At 39.0% G+C, this 19561-nt stretch overlaps 2 protein-coding genes across 7 annotated transcripts in view; both read left to right on the top strand.

Annotated features, from left to right (window-relative positions):
* LOC111747568 (sperm-associated antigen 16 protein-like) overlaps positions 1-19561 on the top strand; it is an 803762-nt gene that overhangs the window by 33056 nt on the left and 751145 nt on the right. Inside the window, exons 2-3 of one of the 5 annotated variants that reach the window (XM_064286707.1) lie at positions 6443-6525; positions 7587-7643. The exons of 2 other annotated variants lie outside the window; for them this stretch is intronic. Coding sequence is in view for 1 of the 3 variants with exons in the window: in XM_064286706.1 (XP_064142776.1) it covers positions 6518-6525 (8 nt within the window). In the remaining 2 variants the exon portion in view is untranslated. Of the gene's footprint in view, positions 1-6442; positions 6526-6584; positions 6700-7586; positions 7644-19561 lie in introns of those variants that run through there. 2 more of the 5 variants (XM_023541783.2, XM_064286706.1) reach the window with 2 other exon arrangements.
* Positions 6912-19561, top strand: part of LOC100669072 (sperm-associated antigen 16 protein) — a 39387-nt gene continuing 26737 nt past the window's right edge. For both annotated transcript variants that reach the window (XM_064286710.1, XM_023541800.2), the window contains exon 1: positions 6912-7053. In XM_064286710.1, coding sequence (XP_064142780.1) covers positions 6927-7053 — 127 coding nt within the window. In that variant the 5' untranslated portion in view covers positions 6912-6926. The remainder of the gene's footprint in view (positions 7054-19561) is intronic.

Below are 19561 nucleotides of genomic sequence, written 5' to 3'. Positions count from 1 at the left end.
GGAACACTTAATTGTGCTCATGAGGAACCTTTACATAGATTAGGAGGCAGTTGTTGGGACAGAGGAAGGGGACACTCATTGGTTTAAAGTCAGGAAGGGTACGTGTCAAGGTTGTATTCTTTCACCATACCTATTCAATCTGTATCCTGAGCAAGTAATCTGAGAAGCTGGACTATATGAAGTAGAACAGGGCATCAGGATTGGAGGAAGACTCATTAACAACCTGTGTTATGCAGATGACACAACCTTGCTTGCTGAAAGTGAAAAGGACTTGATGCACTTACTAATGAAGATCGAAGACCGCAGCCTTCAGTAGGATTGCACCTCAACATAAAAAAAACAAAAATCCTCACCACTGGACCAATGAGTAACATCATGATAAACAGAGAAAAGATTGAAGTTGTCAAGGATTTCATTTTACTTGGATCCACAATCAACAGCCATGGAAGCAGCAGTCAAGAAATCGAAAGATGCATTGCATTGGGCAAATCTGCTGCAAAAGACGTCTTTAAAGTGTTGAACAGTAAAGATGTCACCTTGAAGACTACAGTGCACCTGACCCAAGCTGTGGTATTTTCAATGGCATCATATGCATGTGAAAGCTGGACAATGAATAAGGAAGACTGAAGAAGTGACACCTTTGAATTGTGGTGTTGGCAAAGAATATTGAATATACCATGGACTGCCAAAAGAACGAACAAATTTGTCTTGGAAAAAGTACAATCAGAATGCTCCTTAGAAGCATGGATGGTGAGACTGTGTCTTACATTCTTTGGACATGTTGTTAGGAGGGATCAGTCCCTGGAGAAGGACATCATGCATGGCAAAATAGGGGGTCAGCAGAAAAGAGGAAGACCCTCCACGAGGTGGATTGACACAGTGGCTACAACAACGAGTTCAAGCAAAACAGCGATTGTAGAGATGGTGCAGGACCAGGCAGTGTTTCGTTCTGTTGTACATAGGGTCGCTATGAGTCAGAACTGACTCTGCTGCACCTAACAACAACAGTAACAACAACTGCCTTTTGAGCTGTACCACCTAGGACTCCAAGGTAATACCTTATAAGCACTGGTACAGTAGCTCTATGGGTATACTCTTGAATTACTTTAAGAACAAATATATTTTAAAATAAATAGAACAACATACTAATTTCTACAAAATCAACCACTAATTTCCATTTTTGCAATGGTGTTATACCTTTTTCCTTATTTAAGTATATTTTGTCATTTTTATTCCAAATATGGTTTATGCGCACACATTTATTTAAATGTTGAAATGAAATGGAAATAATAACTTTTTTCAGAATTTGACTATCACCATGGCAAATGGATTCTTTCTATGGACTCAGAAGTTCAAGATTATGAGTCAAAGAACTGCAAAATTATAATTCACATTTCTAATTTAATGTCGCCAAGTGATATGTAATTTAACCCCTTAGATGTGGTTTAAGTGTGTTGACATCCAGGTTAAACTTGTTATATTTGATAATTCACTGCCAAATTCCTTGAGTTTGGAGATGCTTATTTGAGAGATTGGATGACATTGTTAGACTATTTCCTAGCTAAGATTTTAGCTCTATTGGGGAAATTTGTCTTCTATTTAAAAATAGGTAAAAGTAGAAATGTAGGAATAATTTTAGTAAAATTAATTTTCCTGATGTCTGGAACAAACTTCGAGAATTACTGCCCTCGGGGTTCCTGCTTATTTTAATTTCCCCAGTAAGTTAAAAGAGAATCCCTGGGGGTAATAGAAATCTAGGGGGATACATAGGGAATGTTTTGGAGAAAACTGTGCTCAATTTTATTGTTATGTCAGTAGCTGAAATTGAGCAGATTTGGTAAGCTCCAAGAGGCATATTGGTCTTAGTTTAGTCTGTAAAAATATTTCATGACTAAGATGTGCTAACCCAAGCCATGGTCTTTTCAATCGCCTCATGTACATGTGAATGCTGGACACTGAAGAAGGTTCTTATGCATTTGAATTGTGGTATTAGTGAAGAATATTGAATATAAGGCGGACTGCCAGAAGAATTAATTAATCAATCTTAGAATACAACCGGAAGGCTCCTTAGAACCAACCAAAGAGGGCAAAACCTCCGCTTGCTTACTTTGGGCACATCATCAGGAAAGACCAATCCCTAGAAAAGGGCATCTTTTTTTGTAACTTAGAGGGTCAGCAAAAATGAAGGAAACCCTCAATGAGACGGATTGACACTACAGCATCAACAATGGGTTCAAACATACCAACAATAGAAACTAAAGAGCATTCTGGTTGTGTTCTAAGACCGATTTGTTCATTCTTCTTGTAGTCCTGGTTCCTTTTATTAAAGAATGGTATTGAAACCAGAGTCTGCCTGCAAAATGTACTCATTGCTATGAGGGTGTCATTGCTTCTAGGTCCTCTCAGCTGACACAGCAAGGAAATGTATGTATTTATACTACAGGTTCAAGCGATTTCATCTGGACTGAGCTTTACTCTTTCTTTCAACCAGGTCCTTCATGTTGGCTCAATTCTTGGACAGAGATTTCCTTCACAGTTGCAAGATGGTTGTATCAACCCTAGAACTTAAATTTCAATGAACAGAGTGAGAATCTGTTTTCCAGAATGCTCAACAAATTCTCAGAGTCCCACTGTTACCTTTTAGTCACATGCCAACTACAGAACTGATCACTACAGCCAAAAGAAATGGGATGTGCTTGCTTACTGGGTCATGTGTTCTCACTAGAGTCAGAGGATTGACCTTACTTGAGCCACATGGGAGGCATGAATTTTCAAATGACTGTTAGTGAAGGGAAAATATAAGCTGGGTCATTGAAAAATTATAATTTTCCACCACAGGAAATTACTACTACCTCTATGAATTCAGAAGTTCTAAAGCTGGCTACCACTTACTGTGAAGTTTTGAAAGAAAATAAGATAGCTACTTTTACAAAAGAATGCATTAGTAAATGGCTTGGGCTCTATTGGTAGCAAACGAATGGCCGTAACTTCTGAAAATTGAATGGTACTGTACTGTACCCTTGCATATGAATATTTTCTGTCTTGAAATAACAAATGCTGAGAGTAAATCCATTGTTAGATTCCTTTCTGGCTTTGCTTTTAAAAATAATTTCACTTTTACAAAAATAGAGCTTTTGGGCTGAGAGGAGATAAAATCTGTTGTTCTTTTTGGTTGTCGCCTTATTTTTACCGTCTCCACTTTTTTTCTTTATTTACCCCTTTCAGTAACATATTCAAAGGGAAACTAATTAGCTTGCTGTCATTCATTAAATGTTAAAGCAGTTTTTTTTTTCCTTTTCAGGAAAGTTTATAAAACATTTTTAAAGGGAAGGACTATAGGATGGAAAGGCATTAAAACTCAAACTATTACTGTGATTTGAGTTCTTATTTTCTCTCAAGAAGGCTTTCATGCCCCTTTTTAATTAAAATAAAAATTAACAAGAATTCAAATGTAAAATTATTTTTAAAATTAATTCCCTGCAAAGACACACTAGTTTGAAGATGTTAACAATTACCACAAAAGGTCGGATACTGTTTTTTTTTTTTTTTTTTAACCTGAAAGCAATTGTTGATTCTATGCATATGTTATTATTTTTTGCTTTTATTTCATTGGTGTTTAAAATATTGCTTCTCCATTTTAGAAATCAAAAGTACACAAGATAAAATGTTAAAAAAAATGTTAAAGGGCCCTCTAATTTAAAATTTTAAAAGTACTGTGGAGTATGTTCAAATTGTAGCTGAGCCATAAAATATCTTAGGTGAATTTTAAATTTAAATTCCAAGTAATGGGCATAATCAAATTGATAACCCTGAATTGAAACTTAGGTTATTTAGAAATCTTATATACTTCCAGAATTTTTTGGAGTGTCGCTTAGTGATACTTCTTTGAGTTAAAGAATTTTTTTTTTTTTTTTTAGCTGTTTGGACATGAAATCTTTTCCAAAATGTTTCATTTACTCCTCTACCTTAAGAAGTGGACTTGGCCTATAATTTATTTATTTTATTATGTCTCTTTAAAGTTTTCTCCTTTTTTTGAGTTCTGACTCTTTCTAAAAATATATTTTTTTTAGCTTATAAATGTTCCTATATGTTTAGGTTCCTTACAAGTATAAAATGCAGTTTGAGCTTGGTATAGTCAATCAATATTGTAAGTAAATTTTATTGACAAATATTAAAAAACATTTGATATGCCAGATATGGTGAATGGTGCTTTCACATACTTCATTTACTCTTTACATTTTAGTGAAGTAAGTATTAAAATCTCTATTTTAGAGTAGAAGAAACTAAGGCTTAGAGAGCTTGAGCTAATTACCTAAGGTAATAGAGAAGAGCCAGGATTCAAACATGACATACTATATCTAAAAAATGGACAGCCATGTAAAAGAAGAGAAAAGAAAAGAAAAAAGAGGAAAGAAAAGAAAAGAAGAAAGAGAAAAGAGAAAAGAAAAGGAAAGAAAAGAAACATTAATTGTTCTGAGAGACTCTCCTCCATGGACATGCTTCTACATGTCTTGCTGACTGTGCCAAGAAAGCAAGGCCCCTTTGGCTCCTTAACCAGGCCACTTCTCAAGGCTGTGTTTACAGGAAGCAAACTTAGAGAATGAGGTAGTGCCTCCTTCTGGAACAAGGAGCAGACTTTCTTACTCCTTGTTATCAAATTCATCGTCATTGTTAGGTGCCCTTGAGTTGGCTCTGACTGTAAAAATGGCTTGGGGGCAGTGTCTGACCTCCTCCAAACTCACAAGGCATAAGGAGAACCAAGATCAACAGTGCAAGGCTGACTCCCATGAGGTGGAAGCCAGACAAGCCTCCTTCCTCTGCCATCTTTACTAATTCTGACACCAACCATCCCTCACACAGCACTATCTACTTCTCTGCTAGGTTCGATAATTCACTGCAATGGCTACACAGAACTCAAAAGATCATAGTCACAATTATGGGGTTGTTAGTTACAATTCAGGCTTAGGAACACTCAGAATACAGTTCTTTGATCAGGACAGCCTCTCTCCAGCTGTGCTCGCAGGCACATATCTCCCTGGGCCTAAGTCTATGCCCCAAGGCACTCAGCTATCTCTCTTCGTGGGCCAGGAAGCACACCGCTCTGTCTCTGGCTGCTGGGGGCTCTCTGTTGTTGGTGGCGGGCTCCTCTCTGCTTTGGAATTGGCTCTCTTTTGAGGCAAAACTGGTCAATCCCCATGGTAGGCCACAATTACCCTGGGCTGGAATCATAAGACCATGGCTAGAAAGGCTACCCACAAAAGTAATTGATCCATTACAGACTCAGAGCCATCCTAAAAAAAATATGTATGACAAAATGAAATATTGAATGGTCCTGCACCATCCTCACAATCCTTGATATGTTTAAGCCCATCTTTGCAGCCACTGTGTCAATTCATCTCTTGAGGGTCTTCCTCTTTTTTGCTGACCGTTTACTTTACCAAGCATGATGTCCTTCTCCACAGACTGGTCCCTTCTGATAACATGTGCAAAGTAAGCAAGCTGAATTCTCACCATCCTCTTTACTAAGGAGCAACCTGGCTGTACCTGGAACCAATTCTCCAACTCTTATATCTAATTGTGACCCTCGATTATTGTAAAAAGCAAAAACAAAACAAACGATTAAATTCAATAGATATAATAACTAACATTTCTTAGTGCCTACCATGTGTCTGGTAAGTTCTCAATGCTTTATGTTGTTTTAGGTGATATTATTGTACTCATTTTACAAATGAGGAAACTGAAGTCTAGAGGCATTTAGTAGTTTGCCCGAGGTTTCATAGCTTGTAAGTGCTTGAGCCAGGTTTTGAATTCAGACTGTCTGGCCAATGCCCAGGCTCTTAAATCACCCTCATTAAGAAGTCACCACTTAATGACCGCAAATGATGAATGTAATCAATGTGACTAAATTATACATGTAAAAATTGTTGAATTGGCAAATGGTTTGATATATATATTTTACCACATCGGGGGTGGGGAGAAGAAGTCACTGCTATTTTTTGGTTATAAATGGAAGCTTTTATTATGAGTCATGGTTTGGCATGTTTTTTTTCAAGAAATATAGAAGAGAAAAACAGTCTGCAAAGAAATGGGTCTCTCAGATGCTTCCAATACAATATAAAATATCAAAAGGACTACACATGATTGGGCAAATACCTATCATACATTATGTTAGGCCCGTTCGTTCCTCATAATTCTCATGAAAGTGGCTTTACCCCGGCAAGAATCAATGTTAAAAACACTATCCCAAGTCCCGGCGTATAAAACAAAAGTCAAAACTGATGTTCAGCTAAATGCATTAAAGGAGAACAAAAATGGAATTAACTAAGGTGACTACCCCTAGTTCCTTATTGGTGAGCATCTAGGGAGACATTTGGTGGCTTCCTTGGGTCAATTTCAGAATTATGATGTCTAGGACTTTTTATTTTCTTTCTTTCCTTTCTAGGCGCTGAGGATCTAACTCATTTTTAGGAGTTTTCCTTAGGGACAACTGAGACTCTACCAACATCGGGGATTGGCGATGGAGATGTAAGAACTAAGAGAAAGGCAGTTTAACAAAGAAAATGAGAAGTGAGAAAGAAGCGATTGGGTCAAAACGAAAAGAGAACCAAGCCGCGGCGTTAAGAAGCTGTTAATCCAAGCCCACTCTTTCTCGCATCTCAGACTCGTCTATTTCAGAAGCTGCGTCCGGAGCTCTGTGGGGTAACTAGGCAACAACGTTGCCTTGGTAACCGGGGAAGCACAGAGGGCGCTAGCTAGCTCAGAAAGCCCGGGCAGCCCTTCCTTGCCCGCAGCTGGCCAAAGGGGAGGGGATAGTGAGGAGGGACCGGGTTCTCGCGAGAGCTGCGTGGCGCCTTTGGGAAGCGTCTTCACGGTTACCCTGAGGGACGGCTGTGGCCCGTCGGGGGCGGGGACCGGGAGTTCAGGCGATGGCCGCGCAGCAAGGGATGCCCATCTCGGCCCTGCGGGTCCTAGAAGAAGCGTCAGGCATGGGTTTAACAGCAGCTGCAGATACCGCGGACGCGGTGGCCACTGAAGGCGCTTACTACCTGGAGCGTATCCTTCCCGCGTACGCGCAGCCTGCTGGGGCCGCGGTGACCGGTACTGTGGGCAAGGGCGCAGACTTGCCAGTGGGGGCGCTCTTTGGGGAGCGAGGCCGCTGAGCCCCGATAACTACCAGCTGAGTTTCTCAGCAGTTAAGAGTGTAAGCTCCCATGTTTCTTGAGAAGGGCAGGGAGAACACCCTCCCAGGGCCTCGTACCTAGTAACCACTCAGTAAACTTTAGATTGCATTTTATGTTAAACCGACACAGAAAATTGATCCAACCTTCCTTTTGCTTTGTGGGTTTCCTAAACAGTCCCTCAGGCCCTAAGAATAGCGCCTCATGAAACGTTAGGAGACTAGTGAAAGACTTCTGACATTGGGCTTTGATGAGCTCAAAATACCGAAGCCTTGATTCTGAAGGTTGTCCAGTTGTTCCGTGCTTTAATGATTTCTTTTGGCAACATCATCTTCCTAGATAGTCTTAATTTTGGCTATTTAACAATAATGACAATAGTTAATTATGTTTTCTTTTTTTTTTCTGGAGCACCCAAATAATGGCCTGGTGAGCTGACAAGACTCAGAGTTGTGAGGAAGAAACCAGGTAGTGATGAGCGATTATCTGTGGAAGCACCAGAAAAATTGAGTAATCCATATGTGGATAACTAAGTTCACTATTGTGTAAGGCTGAGAGCTCCCCTCTTCTATTCATATAGATTAATCAGACTGGGGTGTTGGGGAGGGTTCATAAGAGATAGCTCCTTTCCTCAGACAGATAGGGAGAGTTATTTCTTTTATTCTTAATGATATCAAGGAAACTCCAAAATCTTCCTTTTATCTTTTGTCCGACTATAATCCCTTCCAGCTTTAATTCGATACTTCAGAGATCCAGCTTTGATTCTTTTTATGAGCTTTGGCAAACTGATTAACCTGTCTTGATTCAGGCTCAGTACACATCCAAGCCACATGGAGCTTTGAAGAGTTTAGTTGTAAAGATCAAAGAAAATATGTAGTATTTTATTGGATGCAAAAATGATTTTTATTTATTTTTATAAGCTTCAATAGTTCAGAGTCAACTAGAATTAAATATGTGGGTGCTTTAGTGTCTTAAATGAGGTTTTATACTATTTTCATAGCTGTAACAAACTGTCTTTTACAGTAATAGTCCTTTTTATTTATTTCAAAGACAATTCAGATGACTTTGCATGTATGACATCAAAAATACAGTTATCCAATGTCTTTGTTAGTGCATGCTAACTTGGCATTGCGTCATAATTGTTTGAATTTAAATGGTTTCTGTAAACATGTAGTTTAATTGTTAACATGAGACAAACTCAATGAGGTAACTTTTTGTAGACATCTTCGTAAAATAAGTGATGGGACTCCAACATAACACAACCTTCCGCAGTTAAAATCAGGTTCACTTAACTTGCAGAGAAATCAGAGTCGCGACTGCCAACATTTGGCAATTTGCAAACCTTCTCCAAATAATCACGTTTATGAATATAAACAGTTCTAGACTTTTAGGGATTTTATTATCCAATGTGTGAATAATCTAACCCCTTTGCTTTTTTGTCTCTTTGGTTGACTGTGTTTCAATCAAAAGGTAGTCAGGGATAACAAAATTAAACATTTAGACAGTCAGTTTTGCTATATTCAATGTTCAAGTAAGAGGTTTATTCATGGGAGAGGCTTTAACTCTTAGTTAAAATGAAGTTTGAGAATTATTTGTGAATGCTAATTATCCCTATATCCCTGGGCTGTGTTCACATGCATAATTAAGAGTTTACTATGTAATGTTATTTGACATTGTTTCTTAAGGTAATTAACGATAGTTGCCGAAGTGAGTCTTTCTTGGGTTTAAAGTCTAGCACTTAGGTAATTTCATATTGCAGTAGATAAATAAATGTATAATATGCACAAATAAATCAGAAATCTGATATCCTGTACTTTGCACATATACTTAATATACTTGTAATCCGCTGCATTTGGTCCTGGACTTATTTATGACCGAGCAGATGCTCCTAGTACAAATAACAAGGAGCTGTCAATATCGAGCAAGGCTTTGAGAGAGGTTGACATGAATCCTTCAGAAAATTACCATCTTCTTTGCCCTTAAGCATTTAAATATAAAAAGCATTTATAGACTAATATGGCCAAAACCAGAAACAGCCTGGGTGTACCATTGGGAAAGTGCTTTTACTAATAAAGTCTCTATATTCTTTACAGCATTTTAGAGAATGTATTCAGTAAGAAGAATTCTTATGCCTACAACACTACTTTTCCCTGTCACCTTCCAGCTATACCAGTCCCACCTGTTTCTCTTTTGAGGAATGTCACAATATCATTGCTTTCATGTTTTAAATTTTTACAAGGTGAAATGCAAACATATATGACATAGTTCTTACCTTAGCTATCACCAGAGCTTTACAAAAACGAGTCGTGGAGTACATGAATTATCTGGAGACTCTTCATTAGAAAGATATTTGTAGCATTACAAAATCATAAGGCAAGATTTTAATTATGTGATCTGTAAAGGGACAAGAAAATGTCTCCAGAACTTGGAAGGAAGGTTGATTGTCTCTTGTGAATGAGTCCTGTATCATGAATCAGTACAACTTGGGTGAGGTTTTCAATTGTGGTGATGACCAGGGGCTGCCTATTAGTATTCAGCTACCAATATTTGGAGTGGCCAATTCCATCTGGGATGCAGACTAGAATGAATTTTATTAAGGAAGCTAATGCTTAATTGACTTTGTTATTACTGCAGTGAAGAAAGACCTTATTCAAGGAAGAGTAATGGAATACATGAATCTGTTGTTAGAGAAGGCCCCAAAATATTGTTTCTGTTTACTGTGGGGTTTACAATTAAGTTCACCTAAAGAATTTTGTCGTTTGTCTTTGGTTCCTGAGAGATAACTTCTAAAACCTTGTAATTTCCCCAGTAACTGAAGTGTCTTTTATGAGGCTTCCAAACAACACCTGATGGTTTATGCCAGTAAGATGTGTTTTGGTTGGGAGTTGGCCAGGCCAGAAAGACATGGCTCCTGATGACAGCCCAACCTGGTTTGGGGGCGTGACTGATTCAATCAGTCATGTCTACATAATGAAATAACAGTAAAGGCTATGGACATGGAAACTCCATGGGCTTCCTAGTTGGTGGTAAGAGACACGGAAGCTTAGCTCTGGGAAACCTTCCAGACCTTGCCCTATGCCTCTCTTAATTTTGTCCTTTTTGCTATAATGAGACTTTAATCTTAAGTACAGTGTCCTGTGAGTTCTGTGAGTCTTTCCAGGGAATTATTGAACTCCAGGGAGTAGTGGAAGCCCACAGGTCAGAAGTGAGGGGGCCTGGAATCTCATGGGCTTTTGATTGGTGTTTCAGGTCTTGCGTAGACTTGGGAGTCTGGAGGACTGTGCCCTTTAACTTGAGATCTGACCTAACTCTGGTGGTTATGGTCAGAGGAAGAACTGCATGTACAATTGAACAGGAACTGAATTGAATAGATTTGGATTGGAATTGAATTCTTTCAATTTAGTTGGTGTCAGAGAACTAGAATAGGTTGTATTGAGATAATAGATTACAAATGATCTTTATAGTTAACTGTTTCTCTAAGCTGATTCCCTACTTCTCTAACTAGGTTATGATTAATATTTCACCTTTCTAGGTATTTTAATACTAGGAATATTGTTTCTTAGATCACAAACATAAGTTTGCTGGTTATGGAAAAGGTCACTCCTGTTCCCAGCAGCAATTTCTGAGAATTGAGTGGGTTTAAGCTAGCCCTTTGAGGCTAATCAACTCTGAGTGAAGTCTGAAAGTCAACTTCTTAAACGGTAACATCAGGGATTTCTGATCCCAAAATATGATGATCACGCTTAACACTTGCCCCATCTAAGATACGTGACTGTCTTCTTAAGTGATGTGTGTAACCAATCTCCCACTGCAACAGTGATGTTCATCGATAATTTTAATTAAAATTTTTTGTTACGTTAATTGATTTTTTGTTACGTATTGTTATGAACATTTAGTTTGTGTGTGTGCGTGTAAAAATAAACATTGTCGTAGCTGGGTAACTGCAGATACATGCTTGTTGTCGTTAGGTGCCCTCAAGTCAGTTCCAACTCATAGCGACGCTATGTACAACAGAACAAAACACTGTCAGGTCCTGCACCATGCTCACAGTCATTCTTATGTTTGAGCCCATTGTTGCAGCCACTGTGTCAGTCCATCTCATTGAGGGTCTTCCTCTTTTTCGTTGATCTCTGCTTTACCAAGAATGATGTTCTTCTCCAGGGACTGGTCCCTTCTGATAACATGTCTAAAGTATGTGAGACAAAATCTCACCATCGTCGCTTCTGAGGAGCATTCTGGCTGTACTTCGTCCAAGACAGATTTGTTTGTTCTTTTGGCAGTTCATGGTATATTCAGTATTCTTCACCAACACCATAATTCAAAGGTGTCAATTCTTCCTTGGCCTTCCTTATTTATTGCCCCGCTTTTTGCGTGCATATATGGTTTGGGTCAGGCACATCTTAGTCTTTAAAGTGGTATCTTTGCTTTCTAACCTTTAAGGAGGTCTTTTGCAACAGATTTGCCCAATGTATTGCTTCATTTGATTTCTTGACTGCTGCTGTTACCCAAAGTAGGCTCTGCTCAGTGCAGCTTCTCATCAAGTGAAGGTGGAGGAAAAGCACTTATTACAAGTGCACAGGCAAGGAGCAAGGAGGTGTATACCTCAAATCAAGCTCCCAGAACAAACGGAGGCAGAACCTTTTATGCCATCTCTTACAAGGAAGTACAGACAAACATTATGGACTACATAGGTTATCGTGGCGTGCAGGTGTGATAAGACAAATTGTATTTTTTTCTTTGGCTTGTAGGCTAGTAAACTGGGTTTGACTGGTTTGAGCCACACCCAGCACTTTGAGGACAATGGAGAAGAGGGGGCAGGTTCCCCTTGGTCTGAACAAATCCCATTTGAGCCATACCCAGTGCTATCACTTCAGGTTTTGTTTAATAATGGCTGAGCAGCTCCTGGGTGCATTGGGTATCACTGCTTCCATGAGTGTTGATTGTGGATCCAAGTAAAATGAAATCCTTTACAACTTCAGTCTTTTCTCCATTTATCATGATGTTGCATATTGGTCCAGTTGTGAGGATTTTTGTTTTCTTTATGTTGAGGTGTAATCCATACTGAAGGCTTTGATCTCATTAGTAAGTGCTTCAAGTCTTCTTCACTTTCAGCAAGCAAGTTAGTGTCACCTGCATATTGCAGGCTGTTAATGCATCTTCCTCCAATCCTGATGCCCCGTTCTTCTTCACGTAGTTCATCTTCTTGGATTATTTGCTTAGCATATTACAGGTTGAGTGGTGAAGGGATACAACCCTTAAGCACACCCTTCCTGACTGTAAACCATGCAGTATCCCCTTTTTCTGTTCAAATGACTGCCTCTTGATCCATGTAGAGATTCCTCGTGAGCAAAATTAAGTGTTCCGGAATTCCCATTTCCACAATGTTATCCATAATTTGTTATGATCAACACAGTCGAATGCCTTGCATAATCAATAAAACAGGTAGATATCTTTCTGGTATTCTCTGCTTTCGGCCAGGATCAGCAATGATATCCCTAGTTCCAAGCCTTCTTCTGAATCTGTCTTGAATTTCTAGCCTGTCAATAAACTGTTGCAATCACTTCTGAATGATTGAGATGTTTGCTAAACCACATTCCGGCCCTCACGATAGGGGCAGGCTATATTGGGGCTTCAGATCAGAACTGTTTGACTAGGATTAACCACTTCGTAGTCCTTACATTGTTTTAACTTCAGGGAAATTCTGCAGATAAGGGTTATAAACAAGTCCCAGGAAAACTGGTGCCAAACCACCAGACATGCACAGATAGATTGGAAAACTCATGCCAAGAACAAAAAGACTCATGTCAAGGAACAAAAAGTCACCAGACTTATGTCATCTGCGATAGCCGAGCCCGTTTCAGAAGCGAAGGGTCTGTCTATTGCTTCCTGCCAATTCCTAGCCATGCCCTACAATGAATAATCAACAAGGAATCATGAATATGTATAACTTTCTGATTCTGCTTACTGTAATGATCACATAAAAGCTGACCCCTGCCCAGCTTCAGGGAACTGCCTTGATGGCTAGAGTCCCGACACACTCGTTTACTTAGCCTACTAAATAAATGCTTTTGCTTTACCTTAACAGCGATGTCCACTTCTCTGTTTAGATAGGTTGTGCCCAGTGGGACCTGGACCTGACCCATTCCTATTCTGGTTTGGGTGGTTACATGATCTTCAGCAAAATTATACTTGCATGTGATATTAATGATATTGTTTGATAATTTCCACATTTGGTTGGATCACCTTTCTTTGGAATAGGCATAAATATTAATCTCTTCTAGTTGGTTAGCTAGGTAGCTGTCTTTCAACTTTGTTGGCATAGATGAGTGAGCACTTCCAGCACTGCATCTGTTTGTTGAAACATCTCATTTGATATCTTGTCAGTTTCTAGAGCCTTGCTTTTCACCATTGTCTTCAGTGCAGCTTGGAGTTCTTCCTTCAGTACCATTAGTTCTTGATCATATGCTACCTCCTGAAATGGCAGAATGTCAAACAGTTCTTTTTAGTTCAGTGACTCTGTGTATTCCTTACATCTTCTTTTGATGCTTCCTGCATTGTTCAGTATTTCCGCATAGAATTCTTCACTATTGCGACTTGAGGCTTATAATGATATGTACAAAGACCTGGAGTTAGAAAACCAAAAGGGAAGAACATGCTTGGCATTTCTCAAGTTGAAAGATACATACTAGTGTAGTGAAAAGAGTTAGAAAACTGGGCATATAGATCTTTTGTTTTACACTAGCCATGCTCTTGGGCAAAAGTCTTAACCTTTCTTTTTCCTGTTTTAAAATTGTGCTTCTCCAGAATATTTGTAGTACTAAATGAGAAGATATTTGTGAAATTCTTAATAATCATTATGTACTCTGGAAAACCATATTTGCCCATTGATGTGTATTGAACTTACCCTTAAATTCAAATAAAGAAGGTAAGCAATCTGACTTTAGAATTTAAGTCAAGAGACCTAGTTAAACCCAGAGTGCTGAATTTTACATGCATGAAAGCATAGGCTATTTGGAGATTAAAAACTGTGTTTTGTTCTGTGTCCCCTAGCACATTTAATATGCACATGAATCATTCAGGGACTTTGTCTAAATGAAGATTATAATTCAGTATCTTTAGGTGGGTGCTGAGGTTGTACATTGCTAATAAGGTTATGCTGATGATGCTGGTCTAGGGACCACACTTAGAGTAGCAAGACAGATATCTTGACCTCTAGCCTTCATATGTTCAGATAGAAGTATAATATGTAGAACTTATGTGTCTGGATGTATTGGCATAGAAAATGGAAAAATTTTCATCACCACCCACCATGAGAACTATTCGTCTTATGTTAAAAGAAAATTATTTTTCAGCTTCTGAGGAAGAAGATGTGCAGTGGCTGTCTATAGGAGGGATGGCCAGTACATTTCCATGCTTGGCAATCCTTTGGATTGGTAGTGGCTTTCTGGTATGTGATACTAATAAGAATTCTGAAACCTCATGAAGATTCAGTGGGAAAGACTGTGGGAGTAAATAACAATGGGAATAGTAGCAGCTAGTGTGCCAGCTATTTGCTATCTTTGGTTTATATTGTTCAGTTAACTTACTTTATTTAAACTGACATTCCTAAGAACTGGAACGTGTCTGTGGTATTTGCTATTTACAGCACTTTAGTTTAGGAAGTAAAATGTTGATCATGGAGGATCCAGGATGGATTGGAGATTGCTTCTGTGTACACTGGCTCTGAACTGATGGCAAAGATTATAAAGCGATTTCTGTCTCTATAGGAGCTTTGGGAAATCATGTAAAATGTAGTTAGCTGTATGTTTCACTCCAGTTCTTTAAAAAGATGTTGCAGCTGGCAGTGATCACTACCTACAAATATAGCAGTGGAAGAGTCCAGTATGTGAGGAACTTTGTATGTTGCTCAGATCTGAAAACTGCTCGTTGGTTTCTGTTTGTGGTCAATTTGTAGACTGTTGTTTGTGATCCCCTCATACCATCATCTTAAGCAATGCTCCATTAGGTTAACTGAAATGCTTCCTTGAGACTTCTTGCAGCTTTGTTTTCTGTAGTAGTACTATGATGGATATAGGGCTTCCTGGTAGTTTCAGGCAGCCCTGGTGGTGCAGTGGTTATGAGCTTGGCCACTAACCAAAAGGTCAGCAGTTTGAATCCACCAGGCGCTCCTTAGAAACCCTATGGGGCAGTTCTACTCTGTCCTGTAGGGTCACTCTGAGTCAGAATTGACTCAACGGCAACGGTTGGTGATTTTAGTGTAGGGATCATATTGACCTATTTTCCTGATAGGTCATGATCTGGTGCAGATTCTCCTAGTGTAAAAACTACCCAGTTAGTTCACTCATGGTAACCTAGCACCAGGGAACTGATTCATACTATGCAGATTCATACCAAAACCACCAAAAACCAAACCCAGTGCTGTCGAGTTGATTCCAACTCATAGTGACCCTATAGCGACAAATTCTTAGGTGTTATTAATTCCTTCTGGAGCGAGTGGAGGTGTGGGCTGCTGTAGGAATGGGAACCTGGGTGTGACTCTGGGATGTAGAGCTTGGCCTAGAACTGGGTGGTGCTGTGGGTTGTGGCTGTGGTCTAGAGAGGAAAGGGGAGCCACAGACAGTGCTCTGGGCAAAAGCAGACTAGAAAACGAGAGCTTGCTTCTTAAATGTCATGTCAAGGTCAACCAGGCAGAAATGCAAGAACCCGATCTGAGGAGAAGACATGGTGACAGAGGAAAGACCAGGGGGGAAAAAGATGAATTTTGGAAGCGGAGTTTTGAAATTCTCTTTGAAGGAATAATAGGCAGATAGACGAAAAGAAGGGTTTTAAGGAGTCATAGCCAGCTTAGCATTAAAAAAACAAACAAACTGATTTTAAACCAGAATGTCAGTTTATTATTCTGCAATGGAAAAATAACTTTGCATGGCAACTGTGACCATCTGTAGTTTTTTGAACATTTCCTGGTGGGTAGAATTACCTAAGAGATTAAATTACAGATGGCAAAGTTGCTCAGTAAAAGTAGAATCAGAGTGAAGAGTTTTCTCTTTCAGGCAATTCTTACTGAATTACCCTTTCTACTCTGGCAATATTGCCATATAAAGCAGTACTTCGCAACCTTTTTCAATACACAGCGCCAGAAGATTCTGTTTCACTCTGTCTTTCAGGCTGCCCCGAGGGCCAAGGAATCAATATACGTACCAACACAGTGTTCTCTTTATAAAAACCCAAGAGTGTAATTCGTCTCAAGGCTTGGAACCAGAAATGCTGAGCATTTGCAGAGGAACTCATCAGGCTTCATCAGATGGACACGGACACTGTGAATTGTTTTCTGATTACATTCCTTTCTTTGCTCTGACTACCAGGAAGCTTATAGCCAAACCTTGGACTGTTTTTAAGGAAGTACAAGAGATCTTCTGGCATATACTGCTTCTTTACCTTTATCTTATTTCTACTATTTCTCTCTTTCCTCCAGTTTCCATATGCATTTATTTTTATATTTTGTGCTATATGCATAATTATAAATTGCCACAGAATTATCTTGGGAATAGTTGGTGCATTTGTGTATGGGTTGTAGCTAGTGAGCCAGATAGACAGATGCATACACACATACCTTCCAAAGTACACTTATTTCTTCAGTAACGCTGCGACATCATATTTAAACTGAGGTGCTTCTGGGTACTTAAAATATCGTGGGTATGTAAAAATATTAATCATGGAGAATACTTATTTCTGTTTTAGGTGTTTTGTCCACTTCTTGACTTTTTTGTCTCACTAATCTCTTGCCCTTGATCAATTTAGTCTTTGGGTCCATAGCCCTTTAGCTCTTTTCTACATCTCCCTTCTCAAGAGTCTTTAAATTGAGCTATTTAAGTGATTTGATTTAGCTGTTGGTAACCTAACACGTATGAGCCCTGGTGGCACAGTAGTTAAGAGCTCAACTGCTAACCAAAAGGTTGCAGTTTGAGTCCACCAGCCACTCCTTGGAAACCCTATGGGGCAGTTCTGCCCTGTCCTGTAGGGTAGCTATGAGTGGGAATTGACAGGACAACTGGTTTGGGTTTTTGGTTTTTAACATAACACTTAAAGAGTTTGGATGACAAATACGTGAGAGGTCGTTACCTAGTATATTGGTAAAAAATTGCAAATTCATCACTGTAGAAACATTATGGTGTAGTAGAAAATTTAAGTGGTTTATATTCGAGAAACTTGTCTCTGTTATAGCTGTATGATCTTAGGCAAATCTTCTAAGCTGTGATTCAGGCTCCTAATTTTCAACATAGATGACCGTGTCTCTGCCATTTAGTCTCACAGGGCTATTGTGAGAATAAATATGATTGTGGTCCATTTGAAAAGACTTTTTTTTAAGCTTCATAGAATGGTAGTTATTTTTTCCTCATATAATTTTTTTTTGCTTTTGGTTGTGGGGAAGTAGAATATATTATTAGTGATTAGAAGCTGTTTCCTGGCATATTTTCTGCGTAGGAGTATACAGTTTTTGTTTGATATTTCCAATTCATTGGCAAATCACTTTTTTCCTCTACATATTACCATGTTTAATAATCCATGTTTTGATATTTCTTACTCACAATAATCTTGTCAGCAGTTGGCTTATTTACAATTTTAAAGTCTGTTCAGATGATCTCAGAATATTTCCTTCTTATTGAAATTTACTGTGGTGTATGAGCAATAGTGAAGAATGGCATTGCTTTTCTGGACACTTAAAGGTAGTGTCTGATTACAATAGCTACTTCTAGTAACTGTGTCTCAGAAGGGGGGTACTTTTCCATTGAAAAGAGACTGGTTTCCTCTAGTTGATCCTCCAAAAATCTTCAGTAAAAATGCTGCAGAGAAAAATACAAATCTAGAATTAGAGAAAGACTGAGAATAATTTTATTCATCCATTCGTCTTAAGATATGGGGAAGCTGAGGCATGGGAGACTTCTGGGACTTCCACACAGGTAGTCATCTCTTTCTATTAGTTGTTATGTAGCCATTGAGTCAGCTCCAACTTGTAGCGACTCTATGTACAAAAGAATTAAATGCTACCTGGTCCTGTGCCATCGTCACAATCATTGCTATGCTTGAGCCCATCGTTGGAGACACTGTTAGTACATTTTGTTGAGGGTCTTCCTCTTTTTTGCTTACCCTCTACCACGCTGGATGTCCTTCTCCAGGGACGACTCTTTCTAGAGTGAGTAAAATAACAACAAACACTTGTCTAGCATTTACTCTTAAGTCAGGCACTATTCCAAATGCATTACATGTATTTACTCTTTTAATACTTACGGAACCCAATAAGGTAGTATGGTTTTGAGGCTTCAAATGATCTCAATATACCCTGCTTCTTGGTATTCATGCTCTTGTGTCTCCTTCTCATGTATCAGGTAGGGCTGACCTATGTCACCAAAAAGATATTGTGGAAATGATGGTGTGTAAATTCTGAGGCTTGGTCATAAAAAAATATTGTGGCTTACACCTTGTTCCCTTGGTTTGACTGCTCTGGAAGAAGATTGCTACTATGTCTTGAGGATGTTCGAGCAGTTTGTAGAGAGTCCTACATGGGGCTTCTAGCCAACAACCAAACCCATGTGAATGAGCCATCTTTAAAGTGGATCCTTCTGTCTCAGCTAAGCCTTCAGATGACTATAACCCTGGCTGCCATCTTGACTGTGATTTCATGAGAAACCCCAAGTCAGACTCATCCAGCTAAGCCATTACTGAATTCCTGACCCACAGCAACTGTGAGATAATAAATGCTTATTGTTGTTTAAGCTCTAAATTTTGGGGAGTTTGTTATGTAGCGATAAATAACAAATACAGATTTTGACACTTGGATGTGGGGTGCTACCATAAGAAGTACTTTAAAGTATGGGAGTAGCTTTGGAACTGGGCATTGGACAGATGCTGAAGGTACTTTAAGAAGGCTGTAAGTGAAAGCTAAAGTACCTTGGACATATTTTTAGTGGAGGCCTAGTGGCCTTTAGGGAGGCTTCTGGTGAGGGATTAAAGTGAGGCAAGTGCTATTGGAAACTCTTCTGTACGACAGATAATTCACACGGAGATATTTCACTCTTTGCTCTACTCAGTAGGGATGAATTAATGGTTATGGGATAACTACAGGTGTGCAACATTTTTTGTGGTTGTTGTTTAGTCTACTTTTTACCAGTTATTTGTTGAGCATAAATTACTTTTCACTATATTGGGAAAGTCAGTCATGTTTGGGAAGAGGATATTGGCCCTTTGGCAGGTACTTGAAGATTGGTCCTAACAGAACTAGGCTTAGTGTCTTCTGCAAGTGATAGATACATGGCAGACAGTGAAGAGTGTGATTGCTTATGATGGGGCTGAGTAACAAGAATGCATCAGCTCTATTAGAGGTTTAGAAC

This window comes from Loxodonta africana, chromosome 6, assembly GCF_030014295.1.
Source record: "Loxodonta africana isolate mLoxAfr1 chromosome 6, mLoxAfr1.hap2, whole genome shotgun sequence".
Classification (NCBI taxonomy): Eukaryota; Metazoa; Chordata; class Mammalia; order Proboscidea; family Elephantidae; genus Loxodonta; species Loxodonta africana.
This window is presented reverse-complemented; position numbering and strand designations above follow the sequence as displayed.